At 41.1% G+C, this 17,896-nt stretch overlaps 1 protein-coding gene across 5 annotated transcripts in view; it reads left to right on the top strand.

Annotated features, from left to right (window-relative positions):
• PDS5B (PDS5 cohesin associated factor B) overlaps window positions 1-17,896 on the top strand; it is a 212,298-nt gene that overhangs the window by 74,980 nt on the left and 119,422 nt on the right. For all 5 annotated transcript variants that reach the window (XM_084879314.1, XM_084879315.1, XM_084879312.1 and 2 more), the window contains one exon: window positions 16,068-16,148. In XM_084879314.1, coding sequence (XP_084735440.1) covers window positions 16,068-16,148 — 81 coding nt within the window. The remainder of the gene's footprint in view (window positions 1-16,067; window positions 16,149-17,896) is intronic.

Raw genomic sequence — 17,896 nt, forward strand, 5'->3', positions numbered from 1 at the left:
TATATTAGGGCTTTGATCCATTTTGAATTAATTTTTGCACATGGAGACAAACTATAATCCAATTTCATTTGTTTGCATGTGGCTTTTCAGTTTTCCCAGCACCATTTATTGAGGAAAATGTCTTTACACCACTGTGTGTTTCTGGCTCCTTTGTCAAAATATCTGTCCATATACATGTGGTTTTATAGCAGGGCTTTATTCTGTTGCATTGATCTTGTGTCTTTTCCTCTGCTAATACCATGCTGTTTTCATTATCAAGGCTCTGTGGTATAATTTGAAGTCAGCATGATACTTCCAGCTTTGTTTTCTCCTCCCCCTCCACCCCCCCCCCCACCCCCCAGGATTGCTTTGACTATTTGAGGTCTTTTGTAGTTCCATAAAAATCTAATGATTTCTTCTTCTATTTCTTTAATGGGGATTTTGATGGGGATTGCATTAAATCTGTATAGTGGCTTGGGTAATATGGCCATTTTAACTGTGTTGATTTATCCAATCCATGAGCATGGGATATTTTTCCACTTTGTTGTGTCTTTTTCAATCTCTTTTAATTATACTTTATTATTTCCAGTATATAGATCTTTCATAGTCTTTGTTATGTTTATTCCTATGTATTTTATTCTTTAGGTTGCAAATGCAACAGGAATTTTTTCCTCCATTTCTTTTTCTGAAGTTTTATTTGTTTTGAAGGCAATGGATTTTTGCACATTAATTTTTGTATCCTTCAACTTGACTGTATTTATTTATTGTTTCTAATAGTTTTATGGTGGAGTCTTTAGGGTTTTCTATATACAAAATCATGTCTGCAAAAAGTGAGAGTTTGACTTCTTCTTTCCCTATTTGGATGCCTTGTATTTCTTTCTCTTTCCTTATTGGTCTGGCTTGGACTTCTAGCACTGTGTTGAATCAGAGTCAGGAGATTGGACATCCTTGTCTTGTTCCTGATCTTACAGAAAAACGTTTCAATTTTTTACCATTGAGTATGATATTAGCTGAGGGTTCCTCATACATGGATCTTGTAACTTATCCAGTGTTTTTCTGTTTTATCCTAAATTTGTTAATATGCTGTATTACATTGATTGATTTGAGTATGTTGAACCATCCTTGTGCCCCTGGAAAGAACACCACTTGATCATGATGTATTATTTTTTTTATGTACTGTTGATTTTGATATAATAGTTTATTTAGAATTTTTGTATCTGTATTTATCAGAGATATTGGTCTGTAGTTTTCTTTTTTGTGTGTATTATCTTTGCTATGTTTTGGTATTGGGGTTATATTGGCCTCATAGAAGATGTTAAGAAGTATTCCCTCTTCAGTTTTTTGGAAAAATTTGAGAAGGATAGGTTTATGTCTTCCTTGATCATTTGGTAGAATTCATTGGTGAAGACACTGCCCCTGGACTTTTTTAATTTTTTAAAAATATATTTTATTGATTTTTTACAGAGAGGAAGAGAGAAAGAGTTAGAAACATTGATAAGAGAGAGACATCGATCAGTTGCCTCTTGCACACCCCCTACTGGGGATGTGCCTGCAACCAAGGTACATGCCCTTGACCAGAATCGAACCTGGGACTTTTAAGTTCCCAGGCCCACACTCTATCCACTGAACCAAACCAGTTTCAGCTGGACTTTTGTTTTTTTTGTAAGGTTTTTGATGGTTATTTCATGTCTTCACTGTTGATTGGTCTATTTAAATTTTCCAATTCTTCATGAGTTAAGTCTAGAAAAGGTTATATATTTCTAGGAACTTATCCATTTCTTCTTGGTTCTTGAATTTGGTGGCATATAGTCTTTCCTAATATTCTTTGTTTTATTAATTTTTGTGCGTAATCTTTTTGTTCTCTACATTTCCTTCAATTCTGCTGTAATTTATATTTCCTTTCTTCTGCTGACTTTGGGCTGCTTTGTTCTTCCTCTTCTAGTTTTTTAAGATGTGATGTGAGGTTTTTTTACATGGGATTTCTCTCTCTCTTTTTTTTTTTCCCCTTGAGATAGGGCTGTAATGAGATAAACTTCCTCTTATTGCTTTCAAAGCATTCCAGAAGTTTTAATCTATTGCATTGTCATTCTCATTTGTCTCTATATATGTTTTGATCTCATCTTTTATTTCTCCTTTGACCTAGTCATTATTTGGTAACATATTCTTTAGTTTTCATGTATTTGTGGGTTTCTTTACTCCCTTTTTACATTTGATTTCTAATTTCAAGGCATAGTGATTGGAGAATGAACTTGGTATGATTTCAACGTTCTTGAATTTGTGGATGGTAGTTTTGTGGCCTAATCAACATGTGGTCTATCCTTGAGAATATTCCATGTGCCCTGGAGAAGAATGTATAATCTGATGTTCTGAGATAAAAGGTTCTGTAAATTTTAATTACCGTATTTTTCGGACCATAAGACGCACCGGACCATAAGACGCACCAGTTTTTAGAGAAGGGAAATGAAGAAAAAAAGATTCTGAAACAAATAGTGTCCTAAAATATTTTATGTGCATTAAAACCCAACATCACAGTCATAAACACATGTAATCAACCCTGTAAAGTAAACAGCAGCATTTAGAACCATTTAGAACCATTATTAACAAATACAGTCAGCAAAAGACAAAATGTACTGTAAAACACAATAACGAGAGACTTCAGTAATAAATTAGAATAAAGTTGAAGATTTATGGCAGGGGTCCTCAAACTTTTTAAAGTGGGGGCCAGATCACGGTCCCTCAGAGAGCTGGAGGGCTGGACTATATGAACTACTAATTCCTACTGTAACACCTCGGCTGCGCTCACTGCCCAAAAAACCTGGTGGGCCGGATCAGACTCCTCTGCGGGCCGCAGTTTGAAGACCCCTGATTTATGGTAAAGGTTCTGCTGAGATCTATAGTACGCCTACCCAGTAGTCAAGCACGGCAACAGAGGGCGGAGAGGAATGATTGGGGGAATAGACGCGGCATTCTTCCGGGCACGGAGTACGGGCCAGCAAGGGGTACAGGCGATGATTACGGTTTGGATTACGCAGTTACTGTACACAGCACCTGGGCTGACATGGAGATATGGCTGCAGCGAGGGCATGGAGGCTGACTACATACATGGGAACTCCTCTACCACTCGGGGTTTACAGAGCGGGGCAGACACTCTGGGCACGGAGGAATGGACAGTGGCTGCAGCAAGCACACAGAGCCGGGCAAGTAAAAAAACTTTTTTTTTAAAGTATATGTGTAGGCTATATTTGGACCATAAGACGCAGGGACTTTTTCCCCCCACTTCTGGGGGGAAAAAAAGTGTGTCTTATGGTCCGAAAAATACGGTATGTCTATTTGGTTTTGTATTTTATTTTTAGGCTGATATTTCTTTATTGATTTTCTCTTTGGCTGATCTGTCTAGAGCAGGGGTCCTCAAACTTTTTAAAGTGGGGGCCAGATCACGGTCCCTCAGAGAGCTGGAGGGCCGGACTATATGAACTACTAATTCCTACTGTAACACCTTGGCTGCGCTCACTGCCCAAAAAACCTGGCGGGCAGGATCAGACTCCCCTGGGGGCTGCATGTGGCCCGCGGGCCGTAGTTTGAAGACCCCTGGTCTAGAGCTATCAATTTAGTATTAAAGGACTCAACTATGGTTTTCTTTGGCTTGTTTCTCCCCTTAATTCTCTGAGTAGTTATTTTATATATTTCGGTGCTTCCTGGTTGGGTGCATATATATTAGGAAATGTTACATTTTCTTGATGTAGTGTCTGCTTTATCATTATAACTAGCAGCCCAATGCACAAAATTCGTGCAGGTGTAGACTTTCACTGCCACAGCTACCTCGATCCCACAGCCACAGCCCCGGTTTCATCCCAGAAGGACATCTGGAAGGATGTCTGGTCTAATCAGCATATTATGACTTTATTATTATAGACTAGGGGCCCTGTACACGAAATTCGTGCATGGGGGTGTGTGTTTCTCAGCCCAACCTGCACCCTCTCCAATCTGGGATCCCTCTCACAATCCAGGACTGCTGGCTCCCAACTGCTCACCTGCCTGCCTTCCTGATTCCCCCTAACCACTTCTGTCTGCCAGACTGATTACTCCCTTACCACTCCCATGCCAGCCTGATTGATGCCTAACTGCTCCCCTGTCAGCTTCTTTGCCCCTAACTGCCCTCCCCTGCAGGCCTGGTCACCCCTAACTGCCCTTCCCTGTAGGCCTGGTCCTCCCCCCCCCCCCCCCCCCCAACTTCTCTCCCCTGGAGGCCTGGGTCTCCTCAACAACCCTCCCCTGCAGGCTTGGTCACCCCCAATTTCCCTCCTTTGCCAGTCTGGTCACCCCTAAATGCCCTCCCTTGTAGGCTTGATCGCCCCAACTGCCCTCCCCTGCTGGCCTGATTGCCCACAACTGCCCTCCCTTGCAGGCCTGCTTCCTCCCAACTAACTGCTCTCTCCTGCTGGCAATCTTGTGGTGGCCAACTTGTGTCCACATGGGGGCAGGATCTTTGACCACATGGAGGCAGCCATCTTGTGTGTGAGAGTAATGGTCAATCTGCATAGCACTCTTTTAGTAGATAGGACTATTATAGATGTGTCCATCTTTATCACATATTATCTTTTTTTCTTTAAAACTATCTTGTCAGATACAAGTATGTCTACACCTGCTTTTCTGTGGATGTTATTCCTTGGATAATTATTTCCTACCCATTTGTCTTTGCAGCTTAGATGGGTCTCTTGCAGGTTGGGATTTGTTTTCACTCTGTTACTTTGTGCCTTTTTATTGGTGAATTTAGGCCATTTGCATTTAGGGTAATTATTGATGTCTCGAGATTTACTATAGCCATTTTATCTTCAATTTTCTGGTATCTCTGTGACTCCATGGGTTCTTTCTGTTACTTTTCTGTCATTTTTGTTTGGTGGTATTTCATACTTCTCTGTGTTTCTTCTTTTTTTTAAGCTATGTGTTTTGATTTAGGGATTTTTGTGTGAGGTTGCTATTAGGTATATGAAAAATAAACCTGTATATACACTATAGTTTTTCTAGTTTTTTCTTTTGAAGGCATCTGCGCTTCATCCTTCTTTTCCAATTCATACTTTTATGAATTTTAACCCTTCTTCGTTTATAAGTTTTTTGGTGATGTTATTCTTAGTGTTGTGACTTTATGTTCTTTGTTTCAAGTGTAATAGCTCTCTTGAGTATTTCCTGCAGTGGAGGTTTTCTGGTAATAAAATCCCTCAACATCTATATGTCTGGGATCGTCTATTTCTCCTTCACTTTAAAGGATAATATTGCTGGATCTATTATTTGTGGTTGGAAATTTCTCTCTCAAATGTTTAAATATTTGATTTCACTTTCTTTTGGCTTTAGAGTTTCTGCCGAGAAGTTGGATGAAATTATGATGGGTTTTCCTGTGTAGGTCACTTCTTTCTTTTCTCTGGTTACTTTGAGAATATTTTCTTTGTCATTAATTTTTGAGAGCTTCAATACCTAGTGCCTTGGAGAGGACCTCTTTGGATTGAGGTAGCGAGGTGTTCTGTGTGCTTCTTGGATTCAAGGATCTAGTTCAGGGGTCTTCAAACTACGGCCCGCGGGCCACATGCGGCCCGCAGAGGAGTCTGATCCGGCCCGCCAGGTTTTTTGGGCAGTGAGCGCAGCCGAGGTGTTACAGTAGGAATTAGTAGTTCATATAGTCCGGCCCTCCAGCTCTCTGAGGGACCGTGATCTGGCCCCCACTTTAAAAAGTTTGAGGACCCCTGATAGTTCTTTCCATAGGTTTGGGAAGTTTTCAGCCACTATTTGTTTGAATAAAGTTTCTGTTCCTTGTTCCCTCGTTTTATAGATTTTGAAATAGAAATTTGCTTAAAGTGTTCCAGAATTGATGAAATAAATTAATTTTTCTTTCACTCCTCAGGAATACCTATAATTCTAATATTTTTATTTCCTGCTTTAGTCAGATAGTTCTCAGAGAGCTTTTTTATTTTTCTTTATGCTCAGTTCTCTCTTACTCTATGTTATTTCTAAATTCCTATCTTTGATATCACTAATTCTTTCCTCCATCTGGTTGGCTCTGTTTTCTGTGCTCATTAGTTCACTCTTAATCTCCTTAATTGCATACTTCATTTCTCGGATTTCTGACTGGTTCTTTTTTAAAGTTTCAATCTGTTTGGTAAAGTACTCATTTTGTTCATTGATTTGTTTTCTGAGTGCCTTTTCTCACATCTCATTGAATATTTTTAGAACCACAATTTGAAATCTCTGTCATTTGTATCACATATTTCCTTGTGTCCACCAGCTTGCTTGCTAAGGATTTCCCATTTTCTTTCTGGTCATTCTTGTTACCGTGGTTATTCATGGGATTTGCTGATCTCACTTGCCTAGGCATTTATCTCCCTGTAAGTATGGCCAATAGGAGCTTTTTCTGAAGTGGTCTTTCTGTTTTCAGTAGATGGTGCTGAATTGCAATATTTTCTTTTAGCTCCATTATCTCCTAGTCTTGAACTTCCATAAGATAGTATAGCCAAGCTTCTTGTTGGTGGGTTTTGTTTATCCACCATATAGTGACTCCACCCTAAGCACCTGCCAAGGATGAATCACAGAAGAAACAGTGCTTCTACTATTGTACATTAGCTCTTAGTTTAAATATAATATGCTCCTAGATACAACTCTGAGAGCACCAGGGAGGCTAGTTTTGGGAGTCCAAGTGGTAGCAGGGCTCTGTGGTTTAGTTTCTTTGTCAGAAGCACCACTGCCCATCTGCCAGTGGAGAGCCCCATGAAAAAACCCCGTGCTCTGTCAGGCGTCTGCTGAATCACAGTTTACTCCCTCACCATTCCAGCCAAAGGAAGTGCCTGCTAGGCCATCTTTCTCCCCTCTTCTGGCCAAGCCAGGAACTTCACTGTTGCACAGCTGCCTATTTGTGGCCTTTTGCACTTTCCTCACATCTTGTCTTCCCCTTTATTCCTGGTTGCCCACCTTTAGGTCTTTCAATGCATGGGTCTATCAGACTTGTGTCTATGTTGAGCAGGAATTTCTTTGTTGAATTATAGTTGGTTAACTTGTTGAAAATCAGGGGGAGAGGTCAAGGTACTCTCTCACACCTCCATTCCTCTGACAAATATAAATGAGGTACTCAAGAAAAATACACTGAGTGGCCAGATTTTTATGTGTTCAGAGATCATAAAAATCTGTCACCTAGTGTATATGAAAGGAGGAGAAAGAAGTTAGGGAAAAAATAGAAATGAAAAAATGGTCATTATCATTAAAATATTTATTGGGTTATAAACAATATAGAAACTTGGGAGATCAATCTGAGGAAATTTTATAATCATAAAGAGATAAAAAAAATAAAAGATGCTAAGACATGAAATATAGATGAAAGGTCTAATATGTTTAATAGTGATTTCAGAGCACCAAGTAGAGTGTTTTATAGATTTTGAAATAGAAATTTGCTTAAAGTGTTCCAGAATTGATGAAATAATTAATTTTTGTGTTAGGGGAATTAGTGTCATGAGCAGAATAAATAAAAGTCAATTACAGTCCCAGCAAATACTGGAGAAATTGTTGAATGCCAAAACGTGAATAACCTATAAATCATAATCATTAACAATGGAATAAAGTTTAAACTGCTGACTTTTTGGTAGCTTAGATAGATGACAGAATGGAACTTTATTACCACAGGGCTAGGATATATATATGGCTAAGTAACTGACCATACATTCGCCTGACTGACAGACTGACCTGCTGGTACATATGACATGCACTGATAATTGAAACATAAATGTTGACTTGCTCATGCACGATACATATAAAGCTCTCACTGATACACATTTTACTAATTTTCTTTCATCTCTGATACTTCTGTTATAGAGAAAAGGCAAATAGCAATATTAAAATATTTCTTCTAATTTTCCTTTCAATGGCACTGGGCCACTAGTCTATGCTAATAAAAGGGTAATATGCTAATTAGACTGAATAGACCAGATGTATTCCAGACATCCTTTCTGACAAAGCCGGGGACATGGCAGGCCTGCAAACCCCTTGCCCCAGCTGGCTCCACCCCCCACCCTGATCTGGGGCTCCATTCAAGGCAGGCCAGCTGGTCCCCAACCCCGTGAACCAGGCCTCTATCCTATATAATAAAAGGGTAATATGCAAATTGACTCTAAAGGCAGAATGACCGCTGGACCAGTCACTATGAGGTGCATGTACCACTTCTTGGTTTCTTTCCCCGGCCGGCAGGTTCCGATCACCTGATGGCCACCCACAGCGGGGGTAAGGCTGGTAAGCCGGCAGGAACAGCTAACCTCTTGGTTCCTTCCCGTGGCCATCAGGCACCAATCACCCGATGGCGAACAGGGAATCGGGGCTGAGTGGTGGCAGGGGGTGGGTCCGCCTTCGGGCAGCTGGGGAAGATGGCCTTGATCATAAGTGAGATCTAGGGACGATATGCTCGCATGAATTTTATGTACCAGGCCTCTAGTACCGTATATTATAAGACACCAACAGCAATAATGATTATAATAATTAATTAAAGGACTATTAAGAAAACTAGAGGCCCAGTGCACGAAATTTGTGCACAGGGGTTTGTGTCCCTCAGCCCAGCCTCTCGGTTAGGATCGGGCCTAAATGGGCAGTCGGACATCCCTCTCACTATCCAGGACTGCTGGCTCCCAACTGTTCGCCTGCTTGCCTTCCTGATTGCCCCTAACTGCTTCTTCTGCCTGCTGGACTGATCACTCCTTAACCACTCCCCTGCCAGCCTGATTGATGCCTAACTGCTCCCCTGCCAGCCTGATTGCCCGTAACTGCCCTCCCCTGCAGGTCTAGTCATCCCTAACTGCCCTCCCCTTCAGGCTTGGTCCCCCTCAACTGCTCTCCGCTACAGGGCTGGGTTCCCACCGCCCCCCCCACCCCCAACTGCCCTTCCCCGCAGGCCCAGTCGCCCCCAACTTCCCTCCTGTGCTGGCCTAGTAAACCCTAACTGCCCTACCCTACTGGCCTGATTGCTCACAACTGCCCTCCCTTGCAGGCCTGGTCCCTCCCAACTGCCCTCCACTGCTGGCCATCTTCTGGTGGCCATCTTGTATGTTTGAGTGATGGTCAATATGCATATTACGCTTTTATTAGATAGGATAAAGGCCTGGTGTATGGATGGGGGCAGGCTGGTTTGTCCTGAAGAGTGTCCCGGATCAAGGTGGCAGTTACCTTGGGGCGTGGGGTGGCCTGGGCTGTGGTGGTTTGCAGGTCAGGCATGCTCCCCGGCGAGTGGAGGCTCTGGTATCAGGAATTTATTTATCTTCTATAATTGAAATTTTGTAGCCTTGAGCAGAGGCCAGGGCCGGCCAGTAAGCTTGGCTTCCTCTATCACTGGGTGCAACCCAAGCCTCCTGCGTCTGCTGCCATTTTTGTTGTGATTTATTTATCTTCTATAATTAAAACTTTGTAGCCTTGAGCAGAGGCCAGGGCTGACCAGAGCAGGCGTGAAGCTTGGCTTCCTCCATTGCCAGGGACACCCAAGCCTCCTGCTCACTCCATGGCCACAGTCATCTTGGGTGGGTTAATTTGCATACACATTCCTGATTCGCTGTTGGGCATGGCTTTTTGGTGTAGCGGAGGTATGGTTAATTTGCATGTTTCTCTTTTATTAGTGTAGATGATCTTAAAACATTGGATACAAATAGCATATAAGATTGAATAGGGCCATGGCCAGGTTTGCTCAGTAAGTTGGAGTGTTAACCCCTGCACCAAAAGGTGGTGGGTTTGATTCCTCATTAAGGCACGTACCTAGGTTGCTGGTATGGTCCTTGGTCTGGGCACACACAGGAGGCAACCGATTAATGTTTCTGTCTCACATTGATGTTTCTCTCTTCCCCTTCTTCTTTCTGGAATTAATAAACATCTTTGCATGAGGATTTTAAAAAAAGTGTGAATAGAGTGGGATTGTGGTGTGATGGTCGAAAAGGTGAGTGGGTGGTGCCAGGCCAGGGTGGATGCAGTTGGGGGCCTGATTGACCCACAGATGATAATCAGCAGTGGCGGCTAGGGGCAGGGCTTCCATCTGGCCCCCAGGCACTGAGGGGGCTAAGCAGGGGCCCGGCCCTAACTGATTGGCTATAGACAGTGACCAGCAGAGTTGGCAGGGGGCGGGGCTTGCCCCCTGCTCCCAGGTGCTAAGGGAGGCGGTTGGGTTGCCGTGCCCTGACCAATTGCCCACAAGCAAGATGGTGGAGCTGGTGAGAGGGTGGCACCAGGCCAGTGCAGGGTGCTAGCAGGGCTGCGAGACTGGGGGTGTGAGCTCAGGCCATCAGCTGCAGAACTCAAACTGACCACAAAAGAACTTAAATTTATTATCAGATTTCTATTAACCATCTAAGTGGCATATAACTTTATATTCAGTAAGCTTTACAGATTATAGAAAGAAAGGAATGTTTCACATTATATACTAGAGGGCCAATGCACAAAATTCATGCAAGGAGCTTGGCCCCTGCCCACTGAAGTGGCCACCTCAGCCCTCACAGCCCTGGCTTTGTCTAGAAGGTCATCCAGAGGAATGTTCAGTCTAATCATGCTAGAGACCCGTTGCATGAAATTTGTGCATGGGGGCGGGGAGTTATCCCTCAGCCCTGCCAGCACCCTCTCTAATCTGGGACATCCCTCTCACAATCTGGGACTGCTAGCTCCTAACCACTCGCCTGCCTGATTGCTCCTAACTGGTTCTGCCTGACAGCCTCTTTACCCCTTAGAACTCCCCTGCCAGCCTGATTGGCACCTAACTGGTCCCCTACATGCCCAATTACCCCCAACAGCCCTCCCCTGAAGGCCTGGTTTCCCCAATTGCCCATCCCTGCCGGCCATCTTGTAACAACTTGGATGCCGCCATCTTGTGGCACCCATCTTGTGATGATGTGGGGTTGCCCATCTTGTGATGGCATGAGGGTCAATTTGCACATTACCTCTTTATTATATAGAACCAGAGGCCTGGTGCACGAAGTTCGTGCATTGCAGGGGGATGTCCGACTGCCTCTTGCAATCTGGGACTGCTGGCTCCTAACCGCTCTCCTGTCTGCCTGCCTGATTGCCCCTAACTTATCCCCTATTGGCCTGATGGTCCATAACTACTCCTCTGCTGTCCTGATTGTCCCTAACTGCCTCTACCCTTCCCCACCCCTGGGACCTAGGATTTCCTTTTCAGGCTGGTCAGAGTCACCTTAGTCTGGGTTTCCCTCCCTCTGGCCAATTATAGGCATCCAGGACCCAGGCTGGCTTTGCGCGGGCCAGCCAGCTGCAGCTTCAGGGAACCGTGCGTAGGCGGCTTTGCCCAGGCCACAGCTGCAGGCATCCTGGACTGTTGGGCGGGCGGCTTGTCCATCTCCCAGGCTGCAGGCACAGGCGTAGCCACTGGTACTCAGGACTGTGGGACGGGCAGTTTGTCCTCTCCCACGCTGCAGCCCTAGCTGCTGGCACCTGGGACCACGGGGCGGGTGGCTTGTCCCTCTCCTGGGCTGTAGCCTGGCTGATCCTTATTCATCTCGTGCAAGCTTATTTATGCCTGACTGGTCCCCATTCCCCACTCCCCAGTGTTGAGTGTCTGAGCTGTTATGGCGTAATGGCATGAGGGTATGATGACTATTTGTATATTAGCTCTTTATTATACAGGAGGATATATTTAAAAACCAAGTGACTGAGACAACCAGTCGCTATAATATGCACTGCACCCAGCCAAACATCTCCTACCCAGCCGGACCCCTCCCGTGCATAAATTTGTGTACTGGGTATCTAGTTATAGATATAAAAGCTTAAGCAACCCAATGACTGGTTACCTGGTCACTATAACTCACACTGACCACCAGGGGACAGATGCTCAACACAGGAGCTGCCCCCTGGTGGTCATTGGGCCAGGCCAGTGGTTGGCAAACGCATTAGTCAACAAAGCCAAATATCAGCAGTACAACGATTGAAATTTCTTTTGAGAGCCAAAAACCGACTTCCGCGCATGGGCCACAAAGTTTCAATCGCACTGTATGTGCGTGCCCGCACCTGGTATTTTGTGGAAGAGCCACACTCAAGGAGCCAAAGAGCCACATGTGGCTTGTGACCACTGGGCTAGGCAGGAGCAGCAGGTGACATTGGACTGCTGGTTTCGCTTGATCCCCAAAGGCTCTGCTCAGGGATTCCACCCTTGCACAAATCTGTGCACTGGGTCTCTAGTGAGTGTATAATTTCCATAGGGAGGTAGACTAAACCAAACAACAAAGGAAAACCATAGGCTAATTTAATTTGAAATATAACATAAATTCAATATAAAATAATAGTAGTATCCATAATGTTATAAAGTACTATTGATACGAAGCAAAATTGGCTTTTGTAGAATGAATTTACATTGGTAAATGTTAGCAGTAAATTAAGATATTTGTGTAAAATAACAGATCAAAAAGAAATAATATCAGTGCATGCAGAAAAGATCATTTGATAAAATTCAGTATAATTTATGATAAAAGTTCTTAGCAGATTTTAAGTAGAAAGGAACCTCCTTAAACTGATAAGGATATGTATGATAAGAATATATATGTTCTTAATGGTGAAATGTTTAAACCTTTTTAAAGTTAGGGATATTATAAAGATGTTCCTTCCACTCGGGGGGCGGGGGGGGGGGGGAAGAAAGAAAAAAAAAGATAAGAATGCTATTTCTATACACCACAAACTAGAGGTCTTAAGTTAGTAGACTAAAACAAGACAGACAAATAAAAGATAAAAGTATTATAAAGATTGCCGAAACTGGTTTGGTTCAGTGGATAGAGCATCAGCCTGCGGACTGAAAGGTCCCAGGTTCGATTCCAGACAAGGGCATGTACCTTGTTTGCGGGCACATCCCCAGTAGGGGGTGTGCAAGAGGCAGCTAATCAATGATTCTCTCATATCGATGTTTCTAACTCTCTATCCCTCTCTCTTCCTCTCTGTAAAAAATCAATAAAATATATATTTTTAAAAAGTATTATAAAGATGACACGAAACTGAAATTATTTGCAGAGATATGACAGCCTGTACAGAAGAAAGTATAGTTTCCAATATGAGAAAATTTTGCGAAGTTGTTAGATATAAGATCAATATATAAAGATCTGCTGGTATAATATAAAAAAAAAATCATTTGTAGCTTTAAACAAAGACTGTACTACTTAGAAGTTTAACAAAAATGTACATGATCTTTATGTTGAGAATCATTGGTTGAATGAAAAAATAGAAGACTTAAATGTGTTGCATGATTTGTTATTGTTTTATGGGACTGGAAACCCAGCATCATACTGATGACAGCTCTGCATATGAATACGTAATTCAGTCAGAATAGAAGCTGAAGGTGTTTGTGTGTATGTGCATCTTTCTGTAGTTTGACAAGCTGATTTTAAAATTTACATGATGAGCAAATGACCAATAATAGCCAAACAATTTTTAAGAATAAGAATAAGAAAGTAGGAACTGATCTTACACACTGTTAAGACATTGTTTCCTTCTGGTTCATTTACTATAAGCAGGCAGTAATAGACAAAAAGATATAAGGAAGTAATGGAGAATTTTTAAATGGCTGCCTGGTTATATGGAAACTTGAGTATGTGGGTATTACAGGTTGATGGAGGGAAAACAGACTACTTAATGAATGATTTTTTAGGACAATTGATTATTTATATGGACAATAATAATTAGCTTCATTTATTTATTTATTTATTTATTTATTTATTTATTTATTTATTTATTTATGTTAATTGTCACCAGAGGATATTTTTCTTATTGGTTTTTAGAGAAAGTGGAAGGGAGGGAGAGAGAAATAGGGAGAGGAAACGGGAGAGGGAGAGTGAGCCGGAGAGAGATATTAGTGTGAGAGAGACACATTGATGGTTGCCTCCTGAATTTGCCCCTACCAGGGCTGGGGATTGAACCTGCAACCCAAGTTATGTGCCCTTGACTGGGACTTCAACTTGAAGCCTTCAGTGTACAGGTCATTGCTCTAACCATTGAGAAACATCAGCCAGGACAATAGTAAATTCTTATTTTACACCATATCTAAAAATAAATTATAGGTAGAATAAAGATTTAAATCTGAGAAACAAGTCTTTAAAATTTTATTTGTAAACATAAAACAGTATCTTAACCACAAAGTGGAAAATAATTTCTTAAGATATAAAACACAAGGCAAGTAAGCAAAGATTGATACGTTTGATCACATTTAATTTTTTTAGTTCTATATGCTCTAAAACACCAAAAACTTTCTTGGAAAGACAAGTGTAGGTTACGGCATGTTATACATATAATTGACAAAGGTTTAGTGTGTCAAATTTATAGAAAATTTCTATAAATAAATAACAAAATGGAAGATAGGATTTACAGAAAAGTACTATATGTACAAGGAGCATGTATAAGACATGTAATTTAATGTCTATGAATAAAAGAATGAGTAAACTAGCATATATAGTAAAATACTAAGTAGCTTGAGAAATGAATGAAGTAATACAACATAAATAACAATACAAATCTAAAAGTATGCTGAATGTGAGTTTCAGCATATATACATACTAGGGGCCCGGTGCACGAAATTCATGCACCGGGTGGGGGGGGGGGGGGGAGAGGCAAGGCAGTGTGTCCCTCAGACCAGCCTGCACCCTCTCCAATCTGGGATCCCTTTCACAATCCAGGACTGCGGGCTCCCAACTGCTCACCTGCCTGCCTACCTGGTTGCCCTTAGCCGCTTCTGCCAATCAGCCTGATCACCCCATCCCCTAACCACTGCCAATTTGATCAACACCTATTTGTTCTCCTGCTGGCCCAATTGCCCCTAACTGCCCTCACCTGCTAGCCTGATCACACCTAACTGCTCTCCCCTGCCAGCCTGATTGCCCCCAACTTCCCTCCCCTGCTGTCCTGGTCTCTCCCAACTTCCCTCCCTTGCTGACCTGGTCACTCCTAACTGTCCTCCCCTGCTGGCCTGATTGTCCACAACTGTCCTCCACTGCTGACCATCTTGTGGCGGCCATCTTGTGTGTTGGAGTGATGGTCAATTTGCATATTACTACCTCTTTATTACATAGGATTCTATAGGATATTCATCCCTGGTCTCTGTAATGTTTAAACTAGAATGTATCTTGATTTCATTTTAGATATTTTGTCATGACTCTTTCTGTCATCGTCAAAATTTATTCAGAAGTACATTTTCTTAAGATACTTTTTCCTGTGCCTTTTTTCTTTACATAATTTACTCTTTATGTTTCTTGTTGTATACTTGAATTTACTTGTGCTCTGAGATGTGTTGAGTAAATCTCCTTTCCCATAGCTGCCCCAAATGTTGTATTTCCCCTTTTGTGGACACACCTGCCAGCCCCGCGCACCTCCCTCCCCCTTTCCTCCCCACACTAGAACCCAATTTATTCTCAGGATGTTTTGTGAAAGGTTTCCTGTGGGTCAGGTTCACGCAGCTATGACATGAGGCTGTATGTATCAAAAGAAATTTTATTTCAAGCATTTGGGTGCAGACGAGCTGAGTCGGGAAAATGAGTAATTGGCAATTGGAGGGAGAGTCAAGGTTTTTATCAGCTTCTGTTGGTAACAGGCAGTTTCTGTTGATGCACCGAGCTTGACTGATGGGTCTGTTTTTTAGTTATCTAGGCTATGCGGAGCTCAAGACTGCAAGCTTTTGGTAATATATCTGCTAAGCACAATAGGTTTCCTTCGCCCCATTTTATTCACTTTAACCCTTGCATTTGAGTTTTTGGAGTGAAACAACCTGTATTTATTTATATTCAGCTGTGTACAAATATATAGACTTAGAATGACTGTCTCCTCTTGAATCTACTAAATATTTATTGACGTTTTCTATATGGTTTACATTGTTATGAAGAAAATGTATTTACCTTTGCTTGCAAGGGATGTTATGATTTAGTGGATCAGTTAGTTCTAAGAGAAAAACATGTCTCTGCCTTCTCTTTTGTTCTGAATTTTAGACATTTTTTCATTCATTTATTTGAGTGGTTTTTTTGTTTTGTTTTGTTTTGTTTTTGCATACAGGTACTATTTTGCTTTTCATAGTTAGAGAAATATAATATAGATATTATTATGTTTTTCAGAATTTGAACAAACAAGCATATGATTTGGCAAAGGCTTTACTGAAGAGGACAGCTCAAGCTATTGAACCATATATTACCAATGTAAGTCTTGTAATTAGTTGTCCAAAGAATTAGCCAAACTTTTAAAGACTATTAGAAGCAGTTTTTGACAAGTAGTACATGCTTTTAAATTTTGTATTGTTTTAATTATTAAGTAATGTATTTTCTTTCTCGTTATTTAAAATTATTTTTTGTTAACATTTTCTAGAAAGTTAACACTCATCTTGTTTAATTGTTCTGTGCTTCTTTCAAATTGCCTAGGAACCAAAACAGCTTTATTTAGTTAGCAAGATATACTGTTTTCTAGTGTTAAATGTAATTAGATAAAATATATGGAACTTTTTATTATTAAGAGAAATTGTTTACTGCTTTTTGGAGATTAAATTGATTTGTACCAAAGGAAGATATGAACTAATATGAAGATCTGAAAATTGATGGCAAGTATGGATGTTATTGATTTGGTGAAAGTTGGCTATCTTATTTTGCTTGGGGGAAATTCCATACAAAGCTATCTTCTCTAAGAAAAGGGAAGAATTACAATGAAATGAGCCCTTTCAAAATCACCTCAAATCTGCTTATTTAGGACTAGATTGACAATCTTGTATTTGTTTTCAGAATAAATGTATTCTAACACATAGGTTCACTGATAGAAATTTATTGTAACTTTTTTCTCTCCACAGTTCTGTGAGTTGCACAAATCTAGATTGCACTATTCATTGTATTTTCATGTGAATGGTTCCTTTTGGAACAAATCTAGAACATTGTATAGCAGTTTTTCTCTCCATCTACTTCGTGCTTTCACTTACCTTCAAATATGTAAATGATGTAAATCTTTTTGAAAAAAGTTAGAAAGAAAACTTTTTATAATTACTTAGGTACTTAATTTTTCTGAAATTATTGGAGGCTTTTTCTTGTACTACACAAAAATTAATTCAGTATATAAGCTACATCATGAAAAGATGTGCTTTGAAAAGTGACATACTTTAGACAACAGTACCTTGACAAATCCCAATTTTTGTTTCTGATTATGGCCTTAAGTGATTCTAAGCACATGATTAGGAAAAATATACTTGATTTATAAATTGTTTTGGAGGGTGAACTTTCAGAAGCTGGATAATCAAATTATGTAACTTGTTTTAATAGCTCCAAGATTGTCAAGGAACTCTAAATATTGATTTATTTAAGTTTTGTAAGTCTTGGGAGTATATTGGTTAAATTGGGTGGATTGAATTTTCTTCTTTATTGAGTTAATAGTAGTTGAAGTGTGTACACCAGCCACAGGTATTCTTTTGCCATGCCCATTAGAAACACTAGGTGAGCTTCTCCTGGTGATTATTTAAATTAATATTGCCAAGCTTGGATGCTTTTTAGGGAAACACAACTTTCTTTGATACTTTTTTCTGGCATAAAAAGAAAATAACACCATACCATGTTAATATCTTTTCTAGAGTTGGATAATCAAAGAAAAAAGGTTCAAGATAGAATAGTAGTATTTGTTGGAGTTAGGTTACTAGGTTCCTTATAATATACTTTCAACATTTGTGCATGCTTGAAAATCCTATTTAATAAAGAGGGAATATAGTAATTGGCCCTACGCCATTACAAAGATGGCAGCACCCACAGCCAATAGGGAATATGCTAATTGACTGCCCCACTCTCAAAGATGTTGGCACCCACAGCCAATAAGGAGGGAATATGCTAATTTACTGCCACGCCCTCAAAGATGGCAGAGCCCAGTCCCCCAGGGTGGGCTTGAGGCACAGGTAAGCCTCGGACGGCAGCTTTCCAGC

Source organism: Pipistrellus hanaki (genome assembly GCF_964339955.1).
Source record: "Pipistrellus hanaki genome assembly, chromosome: 3".
Classification (NCBI taxonomy): domain Eukaryota; kingdom Metazoa; phylum Chordata; class Mammalia; order Chiroptera; family Vespertilionidae; genus Pipistrellus; species Pipistrellus hanaki.